The following is a 13423-nucleotide window of genomic DNA, read 5'->3' as shown; positions in this document are numbered from 1 at the left end:
CTTTGTATTTTTTGGCTTTTATGATCAAAGGTACTGCTTGAAAGTATGTAGATATTTAGTGATATCTTTAAATATAAATTACTGTTAATGATCCTAAAAGAAATTATAATCAAGAGTTTAAAGAAGTTGCAGTAAGTTTACAAATCAATCTTAAGTGAAAGTAGAGCTACATGTGTCATCCTGTTAAAAAATCATACATAGTACTTTAGGGCCGGGGATTTAGCTCAGTGGTTCTGCCGCCTGCCTCACAAGCGCAAGGACCCGAGTTCAATCCCCGGTGCCAAAAAAAAAAAAATCATAGTACTTTAAAAAGAATGAAAAGAACATGGTTAGAGCTCAGAGTTTTGATTATACTCTGAAGAAGTTATAAACAAAGAAGAAAATGAACTACTGAGACTCTTATTGCTTTTAAATATCAGTTGTGACTAATTTGTTAAGATAAACTTAGAAATACCAGTTACTCATTTGGTTACTATCAAATCTTTATTTAGTGGCCAGGTGTCTGTCGCTGCTTATCATGTGGGGTGGAATAATGAATGAGAACTAGCACAGCCTAATGGAAAGGTGGACACACAAATAATTAAAACTCAGTGCGGCAAGTGGGACAAATACAAGAAAGGCTCCCTGAGGGGTGATATCTTGAAGGATGAGTAAAGAGGTTGCCAGGGGAAAGAAAAAGAAGGTTTTAAGTGAAAAAGCAGCAGATATGTATCTCCAGAGTGTGAAACACTGCATTTGGATATGTTCCCTTTTCTTATGGGTCTCAGGTTTTGGGGGGTGGAACTAGGTCAAAACCAGTAAACAGGCTCTGCAGTGCATTACTCTAAGCACCGTAGTTGAGAGCTCTGTGTGTCTGTGTTTTCATGAGGGAGGCTGGGCAAATTTCCAGAGGAAATGATGTTTTGGTTCCCACCACAGAGGTAGGAAAGAACACACAGACTTCTATAGTTCTTGTGTATAGCTGGAGCCTGCTGTGGGTTGGGAGGGAAGAGACAGGAAAGTTTTGGAAGTCTAGGAAGGAAGGTTATGGGTCTGAAATACGTCTTTCGTGAAAAAGTCCATCTGATTTTCCTTTGGTTATGTAATAACCCAATTCATAAATTAGATTTTATTTGGAGATTTAAAAAAATTAAATAATGTGTATTTTTTTTTCTTTCTAGTATTTAGCTTTGCAGGACCTGATGTTGCTTTCTCAATATTCCTCTTCTCGAAGACAAGAAGTTTTTAGCCTTAGCCAACCAGGTATTGCTGAAATTAATAGAACTGATTAGGCATGTGTGTGCAAAAAGTGCTTTGGTGAGAGGTATAGTTAATGAAATATCACACATCAGTGAGTTCCTTAAACGAATTATTGATTTAAGTCATATGCATCTTAAGTGTTTGCCTTGCTCTGGGTAGAATTTATGTCACTAGGAAAAGTATTTATTTTTAAATTTTTATTTCCTTTAGCTTCCTCAGTACCTTGACTTGAAGAAATTATGTAGTAGGTTGACAGTTTTAGAGGACAACATTATAGCTAAGGAATCCTAAAAGTTTAAAAAGGAAAAAAAAGGAATCCTGAAAGTTTAAAAAGAAATCCTAAAAGTTTAAAAAGAAATAAAAGAATCCTGAAAGTTGTTTTTTTGGGTTTTTTGGTACCAGGGATTGAACCCGGGACCTTGCACTTGCAAGGCAGGCAGCAGAACCACTGAGCTAAATCCCCGGCTCTCCTGAAAGTTTTAATGCTATACTGAGTTTTAAAAATAAGATAGTCTGGCCAGGTGTGGTGGCGCATGCCTGTAATCCCAGCACTTGAGAGGCTGAGGCAGGAGGATGGCCATGAGATCAAGGCTATCCTGGGGTGCATAGTGAGTTCAAGGCCAGTCTGAACTACACAGCAAAGCCCTGTGAAAAAACCAAAGAAAAGGCAGTCTAATCCCTAGATGAGAAACCTAAGTCTTAAAGAGAATAAGGGACTTAAATGAAGTAAATGTTGAGAGTGGGAGTAAGAATTCTGCTCCCAAGTACAGAGCTCTCTGCCTTGCTCTTATTTTATTTTTATTTTAGAGACAAAGTCTTACTATGTAGCCCAGGCTGGTGTTGAGCTCATGATCTTCCTGCCTCAGCCTCCCAAGTTCTGGGATTATAGGCAGGCATCACCACGCTTCCATGCTTGGCTTCTGACTTCCTTTCAAAAAACAAACTAGGAAGGAACTGCATTTGATGGTGACCCAGAGATGCTCTTGGCAACCCTGACACACTTCTCCACTGCTGCTTGCCAAGCTGTTCAAGACTGTGATGTTGCCAGGGCTCTGTCTTTGTTACTACAGGGGAGGCAGACCAGTTCCAGCTGCCAGTGGAGAAGAGAGAACCTAGGTAGCTTTTCATCCTCTTCCTAATTAGCTCTTCTTTGTTTTGCCAAACTTGCCAATGCCCAGATTGTTAAAAAAAACAGAAAAAAACACCCTGCTATAGTTAAATATAGTATAGAAATGAAAACCAGTTATAATATATAATTGATTGGAGTCACTCAATTTTATGTGAGAAATACAGAGTCGATAACTGGAAAATTAACTGTAACACTACTTTTCTATTACATTTGGATTTTCTTGTGCTGTGCCAGAGAACGTGCATTCTAAGGCACATTACTTAAATTTAATGGGAGTATTACACAGTCCCTAGAGGTTGTGAGTTGTATGCAGTGACATAAGGCATACTGACAGCGTATTATTATGTGTGTGTGTGTGTGTATGTTTGCAGGTTAAAGGGTATTTCTCTTGAGTTATGAAAGGGGAAGTGTTTAAGGAGAGTTCCAAATACAGAGGGAGTGATTGGCATACAAAATGGGGAAACCAGTTTTCAGCGGCCATCTGTTATTCTCAATACATACTGAAGCATTGCTGAGTTTTAGATGATAGCTGTAGAGCAAAAGTCTTAGAAAATTGAAAGACAGCTCAACATGATGGCACATGCTTATAGTCCCAACTACTCAGGAGGCTGAGGCAGGAAGATCATAAATTTGTGGGCAGCCTGGGCAACTTGGTGAGACCTTGTCTCAAAATTTAAAAAGGGCTGGAGATGTGACTCTGGTAGAGTGCCTATCACGTGTGAGGCCCTAGGTTCAGTCTCCAGTACTGTTGGTAAGAAAGAAAAGAGATTCTAAAGACAGTGAGAAGAAAATTTTAAAGAAGTGGGGGATGTCATTAGTTAAATAGTAAGAGATATGAGCGGATATGTAAACTCTCCAAGTATAAAGTATAATCATTGAACAATGAGTCTCTCCTAGAGATGTAGTAGCAAATATTGGCTAATGGACACGTGACACATCTCCATGTGTGAGATGGATTTTAAGACCTCCAGTGGATGTCTAAAACTGGATAGTAGTGAACCTTAAATGTACTTTGTTTTTCCCAATACATACATATCTATGATAAAATTTATAAATTTTAAGTCACAGTAAGAAATTAATAAGAAAATAGGACAATTATAACAATATGCTGTAATAAAATTGCTGGTGTCACTACTCTTGTGTCAGGCCCATTAGTAAAATAAGGATATTTTAACACAAGCACTGTGACACCACGACAGTTGATCTGAAAGCAGAGCTGGCTGCTGAGTGATTGTCAGGCAGGGCCAAAGGGATGATTGCTGTTCTGGGGTCAGCTGGCACAGGGTGGGCCTAGACTCCATCACACTACTCAGAATGACATGCAGTTTAAAACTCATGAATTGCTCATTTCTGAAGTTTTCCATTTGATACTTTTGGACCGAGGTTGAGCACAGATAACTGAAACTGGAGAGCAATGCTGGATAAGGAGGGTCTACTGTAAGTGAAAATATAAGAAAGCAGGGAGAGTCAGACATTGAGGGCTCTGGGAACTGTAGGGTGTATCTCTTGGGCCTCCTAGATTCTGAACTTCATTGTTCACAGCCTGAGCAGTCTTTTCAGTATTGCTAGTGAAGTAACCCTGGTCTTTCTCACTCACACCATGACCCGGAGTTTGGCTTTATTTTAGCAACTGATCTGAGAGCTTTTTAATAGTAAAATAGCAAGTTTTTGGTTATAGGCTTTTGGGAAAATTGATTTATCCAAATGTTCATTGAATCACTAGGGGATTAGGGCATAAGTATACAAAGATAGCTGAACTAGGAAAAGTGGGCCTGATGCAAAGTGTAATGTAGCATTTCTTTTTTTTTTTCTTGGTACCGGGGATGGAACTCAGGACCTTGTGCTTGCCAATCAGGTGCAGTGCCACTGAGCTACATCCCCAGCCTGTAGCATTTCTTACTGATTTCCCCCTTCCCACTTTGAGAGGTAAATATAAGATTATTTACATTTTAAAAATTGTTGATTGGCTCTTGTAGGTGGTCATCCCTACAATTGGACGGCCATTTCAAGGGAGTGTTTGAATCTTTTAAATAATATGACTCAAAAACTAGTTCTGTACCAAGAAGCTGCTGCTACAAATGGGAGAGTGTCTTCTTCATACCCAGTGGAACCTAAGAAATTGGATTCTCCAGGTAACTCCTTGTGCTACTAAGAAAAGTATACCAGGCATGATGGCAAACACCTGTAATCCCAGCAGTTGGGAGGCTGAGGCAGGAGGGTCTCCATAAGTAAGGCCAGTCTGGGCTACACAGTGAGTTCAAGCTAGCTTGGACTACATAGACCTTGCCTCAGAAACTAGAAAGATGGCAGTAGTTAATCTAACCTTGCATGAGGGTGAAGTGTATATTTTTAGGGAAAGTTGATCAAATGTGGGATATTGCATTGGACCAAGACCTGGGTATCATTGTAGATTGAAAAGATTAAATCCAAAACATCAAGTCATTGTATACCAGAAATAGGTACAAGTTTTTATTTGCAAATTAAACTTTATTTGTTTGTTTGTTTGTTTTTGGTACCGGGGATTGAACTCTGGACCTTGCGCTTGCGTGGCAGGTGCCGGAACCACTGAGCTAAATCCCCGGCCCTGCAAATTAAACTTTAAAAAATTAAGTCCAATGTGGCACTAGTGTTTAAAAGATAAAATGATGGTCATCAAATAAAAGATGACAGTACGAAGCCACATGAATCCTTACAGATGATACTGGATGCTGTCCTGGTCGTAGTATCCCAGGGACAGGGTTGCTGGTCCAGAGAAGAGCAGCTGAAATGATTGAGAAACTTGGGAGAAGCACATCACACTCGTTTCAAGATAGCCTAATATTTTGTTAGTGCCCCTTCCATTTGCAAGGAGGAAGCACAGGTGGAGGAGCTTGTGGTATTTCATCACATCCTGTCAGTACAAAATGCCCATGGGTGTGACTGGCAAGAGGACTTCATGGTCACACGCCATTGGGAAGCAGGCACTTAATGAGAACAGGTGCGACTCAGGGTGAAGACGGAGGAAACCTTAGAGCACAGGCTTCATCGGAGGAGTTTTGGGTCTCTATACTCTGTTGTTCCCAGAGGGAAATATATATCCAGTCTCTGAACTTCTTAATTTTTTTCCCCCCCAAATTGCTTGAAATCCAAAAATTTGAGACTTTTTAAATGTAACTACTTTTGATGTTCACAAATCACTGTATGGACTAACAAGCTCATCTGTATTTTCAAAGTCACTACTCTGGAGGGATTATGGCCCCAAAACAGACTACAGAGGAAAAAATGATTTCAGTGAGCTCATCAGTGTGAGGTTTTAAAAGATGCTGGAGTGTTTCAGATAATGCCGTCCTTCAGATACTCAGCAAATACTTATTGATCTCATTTATTCAACATTACTGAATGCCTTCTGTATGCCAGGCACTGCTAGAAGGCAGAGAATCACAGATGAAAAAATACTCTTGAAACTGACCTTTTAGGGGAAGGCACATAAATAATGATAAGACATAATAACTCTGTCCAGGAGTCTAAATTGGCAAGATTTTTGATAATGAAAGGAGGCCTTGTGTGTTACAAAAAAAGAGTTTACTCAATGGGTACATGGAGCCACTGGGGAACTGTGAATAGGCTATCGGCTAGTTGGAGCAAGTGAGCATATTAGAAAGATCATCATAATCCTGGGTTTGGTAGGTCATGGGTCTGGCCAAATACTATCAATATGCATTATTTAAAATTGTTGTTAGGGGGCTGGGGATTTTGCTCAGTGGTTCTGCTGCCTGCCTCAAAAGCAGAAGGACCCGAGTTCAATCCCTGGTACCAAAAAAACAAAAACAAAGAAAAATAAAATTGTTGTTAGTTTCTGTCATTCAAACAAGATTTGCCTGTAATTTTGAGGGATTATTGCAAAGCTTCAGGCTTAATTTTTTTTTTTTTTTTTTTGTACCAGGGATCAAACTCAGGTCCTTGCGCTTTTGGGGCAGGCAGCAGAACCACTGAGCTAAATCTCTGGCCCCAGACTTAATTTTTAAAGTGATTTTTCAAAGATTTGTAATTTCTGCTAACCTTTCAAAAGTCATGTAATGAAAATTTGGTACTTTGAGTGTTTAATTTCTTACAGCAGTTTTTTGTTTTTCTTTTTTTGGTACCGGGGATTGAACTTGTGTCCTTGCGCCTAAGCACCACGCTGCGAAACCACTGATCTTAATCCCCAGCTTACGGCAGTTTTATTAAGAAAGAATTTGAGTGCAGTTTGTTGTGTTTTGTGTGGAAAAGTTCCTTTTTGTACAACAGACTATAATTAAATTAATGGTGTTATAAGCTACTATTTATTTTTATTGGCACATTTTAGATACATATTGATAACATCATAGGGAATTTGTACCTGTGCATGATATATCTTGCTGCTTTTTTTTTTTCCCCATTTCCCTCTCCTCCCTTCAACCTCTTTACCCCTCCTTATTTTTTTTAATATTTTTTATTTTTTTGGTACCCGGGATTGAACTCAGGTCCTTGTGCTTGCGCAGCAGGCGGAGAAACCACTGAGCTAAATCCCCAGCCCCCCTCCTTATTTACAAAAGCTTTGTTCCACTTTTTTCCTTTTCTTCTTTCTTGTCCCTTCCTTCCTTTCCCCCTCCCCCCACCTTGTTCCCCTTCTCATTTGAACATTTTCTTCCCATTTCTCAATATCTATTACACATTTTGATCTTATTTATACTTTTGGTTTCTCATATCAGAGAGACAATGGAGTATTTAAACACATGTGCCCAATTTATTTCATAAGAGTATGGTCTCAAGGTTCATCTATTTAGCTAGGAGTATCTCAAGCTTATCTTTATGGCAGAGTAGTACTCTGTTGTATAAAAAAACTACATCTTTATCTATTCATTGATTGATGGGCATTGGGGCTGTTTCCAAGATTTAGCTGTTACAAATTGTGTCGCTATAAACATGGATGTGCATATATAACTGGTATGATGCTTTTAATTCTTTTGAGAAGACACCAAAGATGCTTTTTAAATAAATTTTTACAGGTCAGATTTACAGACATCTGGGCAGATTAATCTTTGGTGTGACTTTTGTTAAGTTGAAAGAACTTTGGGGAAAACGGTAGCATCTTTTTCTTGTTCATCCTCACAGTATATAGTTTGTTATGTTTAGCCAAATAATAGTTACAGTAGGAACATCCAGTAAAACTGGAGAAATTCAAATGTAATAATTAAAGTTGCTGTTTAAAAATAAATTGTGAATTGGTGAATTCACTGAAAACAGCTTATAGAAATTGACTTTAAGATAAACAGATTCAAGGGCAAGGAAAACAAGCGAGGCTACACCAGTCTGATAGAAGAAGATATGTAAAGCTCCTTGAGTGATTGTTGAATTGGGAAATTAAAATCTGGAGCATGGAAACACAAACCTAAATGGAAATAATCCACTGAACTTTGAGTATGAGTTAAACAGAAAATTGAGATAGAGCCTCTATACCATGCTGCTTGGGTCAAGTTGCTTCTTCAGCACTGTCTCTGTTCTGTCACAGAAAAGACACCTGATACCTCCAGTCCTTTTGGAACCCCTTTTGGCTCCAGTGTGGTAAAGCGAGTGGCTGGAATTTTTGATGGAAACACCTGCTATGGTTTGTCGAAGAGTCCTCAGCTGATTAGAAGAGGACCAAGACTATGGACTTCTGTTTCTGGTGAGGGCTATTTAATTTCTTTTCTTTTTTCTTTTTCTTTTTCTTTTTCTTCTTTTTCTTTTCTACTGGGAATCAAACTCAGGACCTTGCGCTTGCAAGGCAGGCGGCGGCACCATTGAGCTAAATCCCCAGCCCGAGGACTATTTAATTTCTAAAATTGAAATCTCATAGTTACAGAGGATCAGACAGCGTAAGTTCTCACCTAATCATTATTGTCATTGTTGTTTTTTCAATAGGTCAGCAAATGTCTGAATTTTCTAATCATTCTCCATATACCTCTCTTAATAATGCGGAGGGTAAGACAGTGAGACAGCCCAGTGTGATTTATTCATGGATTCAGAATAAACGTGAACAGGTAGGATGATATATTTATAGGATTTATATATATATGTAACATTGAGAGCATTAAAGATCTCAACATGTTGAGTAAGTCTTGAGGAATTTTGTTGTTGATGCTTCATGTATCCAGTTGGCCCATATGAAATTGCCAGTGTTTGGTTTTGAGTTACACAGATTACAGTTTCATATGGTTTAATCTAATAGGGTCCCTTTCATCTGTGCCTTCTTTCATTTAAGAAATATTTGAGCCAGGTGTGGTGGCACACACCTATAATTCCATCACTTGAGAGGCTGAGGCAGAATGATTGCCAATAGGAGGCCAGCTTGGGCTCTGTAGGGAGACCTGTCTCAAAAAAAAAAAAGAAAAGAAAAGAAAAATGAGTTATTTATATGTGCAGGGTTCTCTTTTATCATGGGGAAAAACACCAATAAAACAAAGCCTTGGACCAGGGATGTAGCTCAGTGGTTCCACTGTCTGCCTTGCAGGCGCAAGGTCCCGAGTTTGATCCCTGGTACCAAAACAAACAAACAAACACAAAGCCTTTTCTCATGTATTTATATCCTAGTGGGGAATAGATGAGTAAGTAAATGTATTATATATACTATACTATATTTTGTTGAAATGTAGAATACCGTTAATTAGATTAATGTAAGAAATACTTTAGGTACTTTTTTTCCCCCAAGTACTGGGGATTGAACCCAGGGCCTCATGCATACTAGGCGAGTGCTCTACCACGGAGTGACATCCTCAGCCCTATATTCTGTGTACTATTAAGAAAAAATGTTGCCTTAAACTATGATATGATATTAATTGTAAGTTGTATCCTCTTGATAGGTCATGCATCCTGTAAGAAAAATATGTTTAAAAGGGAAGAAATCTGATATCTTTTAGGGTGAATAGAAAAATAGAACAGGTAAAGAAAACAGTACCTGGGGGAAGTAGTAGCATTTATATGGACTGATCAGGGAGGTCTCATTGAAAACGTGATACTTGATCAGATGTCTGAAGAGAGGGCAGGCACAGTCTTATGCAAAGACTCTGAGGTGGGGGAATGTGTTTGGGTTGTTTAAGGAACTGTGGACACCAGTGGAGGAGGGAGAGAGGGAGGAAGGGAGAGTTGTAGGTGATTGATAATATTGGAGAGCTAGCAGACACTCAGGGCTCACTGGGCTATTAAATGTGTCAAGACTACTCTTGTGTCTGGGGTAAGTCTAGACTCTCAGCGGAGTGTGAACTCTTAGTCCTGGGCAGGAGTAGAAGCAGAGACTGATCTAGTGGAGAAGAGAGCGAGATAGTGGTATCTGTGACCAGAGCGGGTGAAGGGGGCTGTAAGATGTGACTGAGATCTGGATATACATTTTCAGGTATTGTGACAGGATTTGCTTATAATTTTCTTGTGGTATGTAAAAGAGTCAATGTCGACTCTAAGGCTTTTGGCCTTAGGAGCAGGAATAATTTGGTTGCAGTTGATTGAGGCAGTTTCCTGATGGTTCTGGAGGAGGAGATTTTGATAGAGGGGAAGTGAGGAAGGGGAAATCAGGAGTTTGATTTTGTACATGACAACTTTTTTTTTTTTTGGCAGTATGTAGAAAGTGGTTTTATTATAGGGATGGCAGTGTTGGTTCAGCATTGGAAGATCCACCCCCAAAAGTCATCATTTTAACAGAGGAAAGGAGAAAGCCATATGATCCTGTCACTAGTTGGAGAAAGAGTATTGGACTAAATTCTACAGCTGTTCATGGTAGAAGCTATCAGGAGACTAGAAGTAGAACAGAACCTTCTCAACAGATCAAAGACATATACTCCATACTTCCAACAAAAACTCCTTCTATGAATGGAGACGATACAATGCTTTCTCCCTAAAGTGGGGAACAGGGGCATGTATGCCTACTCTTCATCTGTCCATTAGACTTTTTTTTTTCCCCCATTAACTTTATTGATACATTTTAGGTATACAATACAGTTACATTCATCATTGGGATCTTGTACCATTACATGAGTCTCTTGATTCTTATTTTTTTTTCCCCTTCCCTTGCCCTCCCTTCACCCCCTCCACCCTTCCCTATTTGCAAAGACCTTGTTTCCATTTTTTTCCTCTTCTCATATTTTTTCCTTTCCCTTTTTTCCCTTCCCCTGCCCCTCCCAATTCCCCTGCTCTTTTAGACCTTTTCTTCCTGTTACACAATATCAGTTACACATTTTTTAAATTACAATATTAAGATCTAGGAGACATTACCACAGATTTTACAGAATTGAAAAGGATATAGAAAGCATATTACAAAAATCTTTTTTGAAATAAATTTGACAACTTCTAAGAAGTAATTTAGAAGACAAATTAATGAAACTAACTCTGGAGGAAATATAAAATTTGAATAGCACCTATTAAAGAAAGTATATTCCTAGCTTGAAAACCTACCTATATGACAACAGCAGGCTCATAAACATTTTAACTGATAAATTATATCAAACAATTCAAGCAGAAAAAAGAAGGAACACTTCTCCCCTCATTTTAGGAACTCAACATTGTGCTAATCCTAAAACTGGATAAAGCTAATAGAAGAAAAAAGTATGAACATAGATAGAAATTTATTTAACAAAACAAACTCTTAGAAGTCAGATCTGGCAGTATGTAGAAAGTGGTTTTGTTATAGGGATGGCAGTGTTGGTTCAGCATTGGAAGATCCACCCCCAAAAGTCATCATTTTAACAGAGGAAAGGAGAAAGCCATATGATCCTGTCACTAGTTGGAGAAAGAGTATTGGACTAAATTCTACAGCTGTTCATGGTAAAAGCTATCAGGAGACTAGAAGTAGAACAGAACCTTCTCAACAGATCAAAGACATGTACTCCATACTTCCAACAAAAACTCCTTCTATGAATGGAGATGATACAATGTTTTCTCCCTAAAGTGGCGAACAAGGGCATATATGCCTACTCTTCACCTGTAGAGCATATATGCCTACTCTTCATCTGTCCGTTAGACTTTGAAACATAGGTCTAAACCAAAATAGTCTAGCAATAAAATGACACAACTAGGATAGGATTGGCACGGCAGAAGCAAAATCTTTATATGTAGATGAAATGATCACCTACAGAGAAAATACTAAGAAATCTCTAGGAGCCCCTAGAACTTGTACTTGAATTTAGCAGGATTAGAAAACACAAAGTATATATAAAAATTCAGGTCTGTGTATACTTGTTATAAATAAAGAACTGGATATTAAAATTTAAAAGTTATGTAGGAGTACAAAGGACCCAGAAAAGCCAAAAACAAAAACAAAAACAGTGTTAGAAGACGTTTAGCACCCAATTTTAAGACTTCTTCTAAAGCTACAGTAATCAAGGCAGTGTTGGTGTAAGGAAAGACATATAGATCATTCGAATAAAACAGAGAATCTAGAAATAGAACCACACATATATGGTCCACTGAGTTTTGAAAGATTATTTAACATTAGCATTTTGTAGAATATAAACTCGATTCAAGAGCCAAGGAAGAGATAGTGTCTTCATTCAGCAAACGGCACTAGAACACCAGGTATCCGTATATAAAAAATTAACCTCAACCCTTTTTTTCCATACATGAAAATAACTTGAAGGGATCTATGAACCTAAATAAGAAAGCCTAAAAGTATAAAACTTTAAGAAGAAATTATAAGGGAAAATATTTATGAATTCAGGGTAGGCAAGAACTACCTAGGATACAAAAAACATGATGTATAAAAGAAAAAAAATTGATAAATGAGATTCCATCAAAATTTAGAACTTTAAATGACATCATTAAAATGAAAAGTAGTCCTTAAACAGACCATATTTACAATGCATATAACCTATGAGCAGAATATATAAAGAATTCTTAGAGCTCATTAATAGACAACCCAATTAAAATGTAGACATAAGATGATAAATAGCCAGTATAGCACAAGGAATGGTGTGCAATTCTAGAATCAGAAAAATACTAATCAGTACAATAATAAGATTGAATTATACACTCATTAGGGAGATGAAGTTAAAAGTTTTAAAAGCCTTGTCATGACTTTTTCTTTTTGTTGGATTCTCCCCCTTTGTGTTTAATTTGTCACGCCCAATGGATTCATTCTGCTGGGTTTCCTGGGGTTGTGATCCTCATTGTGTTTTCCTACGGTATTGTCTAAAATTTCCTAGGGTATTGTCTAAAATTTGTTGGAGTGCTGGTTTGGTATTCATGAAGTTCCTGAGGTGGTCTTTATCATGAAAGTATCGTATTTCTCCATCAATTTTGAAAGATAGTTTTGAAGAGTACATCAATCTGGGTTGGAGGCTGTTTTCCTTTAGGGCTTGAAATACATCACTCCAAGCTCTCCTTGCCTTGAGGGTTTGCATTGAGAAGTCTGCTGTGATTCTGATGGGCTTTCCTTTGTATGTGATTTGTTTCTTTTCTCTCACTGCTTGTAGAATTTTATTCTTCTGTTGGATTTCTGGAATCCTAACTATTATATGCCTATGTGTAGATTTTTTTTGATTAAGGCAAGCTGGAGTCCTGTATGCCTCACTTATCTGTATGTCAAGTTCTTTTCCCCTCCTTTGGAAGTTTTCTGCCATCACTTCTGTGAAGAGTTTTTTTATGTCATCTGCACTCTCTCTTCTTTCTTCATTGACTCCAATCAGTCTTATGTTATTCTTCTTTGCATCGTCTGGCAGCTGCTGGATTGATTTCTCATGTTCCCTTACAATTTTAAAGCAATTTTCCTTTTCCTGGAGACTAATTGCAATCTTATCTTCTATATGTGAAATTCTATCCTCACACTGGTTCATTCTGCTGCGTAGACTTTTAATGGAGTTTTTAATCTCTTGGAAATCTGTTTGTATCTGTTTTATGGATTCCATTTGTTTCCTATGTTGGGATTCCATCAGATTCCTCCGATCCTCTATTTTTTTATCTGTGTCCTCTCTAGATTTATTAATCATGTCTTGCACCATGAGCACAATCTTTGCTGTTATCTGAGTAATTACTTCTGATTTCATTTTTCCCAGATCCTCTTTTGTTGCCAGTTCAGAGAGTCCAGGTGGTTGA

General features: G+C 38.1%; 1 protein-coding gene across 2 annotated transcripts in view; it reads left to right on the top strand.

The window, feature by feature from the left end:
- The window catches only part of Ndc1 (NDC1 transmembrane nucleoporin), a 58222-nt gene that overhangs the window by 21826 nt on the left and 22973 nt on the right, over window positions 1-13423 (top strand). The window contains exons 10-13 of one of the 2 annotated variants that reach the window (XM_004874663.3): window positions 1161-1242; window positions 4345-4500; window positions 7878-8033; window positions 8270-8388. In XM_004874663.3, the coding sequence (XP_004874720.2) occupies window positions 1161-1242; window positions 4345-4500; window positions 7878-8033; window positions 8270-8388 (513 nt within the window). The remainder of the gene's footprint in view (window positions 1-1160; window positions 1243-4344; window positions 4501-7877; window positions 8034-8269; window positions 8389-13423) is intronic. The other variant, XM_021252069.2, reaches the window with a different exon arrangement.

The sequence above is a fragment of the Heterocephalus glaber genome, unplaced genomic scaffold (assembly GCF_053883595.1).
Source record: "Heterocephalus glaber isolate CG9 unplaced genomic scaffold, H.glaber_assembly_v1.0 deba00001449, whole genome shotgun sequence".
Classification (NCBI taxonomy): domain Eukaryota; kingdom Metazoa; phylum Chordata; class Mammalia; order Rodentia; family Bathyergidae; genus Heterocephalus; species Heterocephalus glaber.
This window is presented reverse-complemented; position numbering and strand designations above follow the sequence as displayed.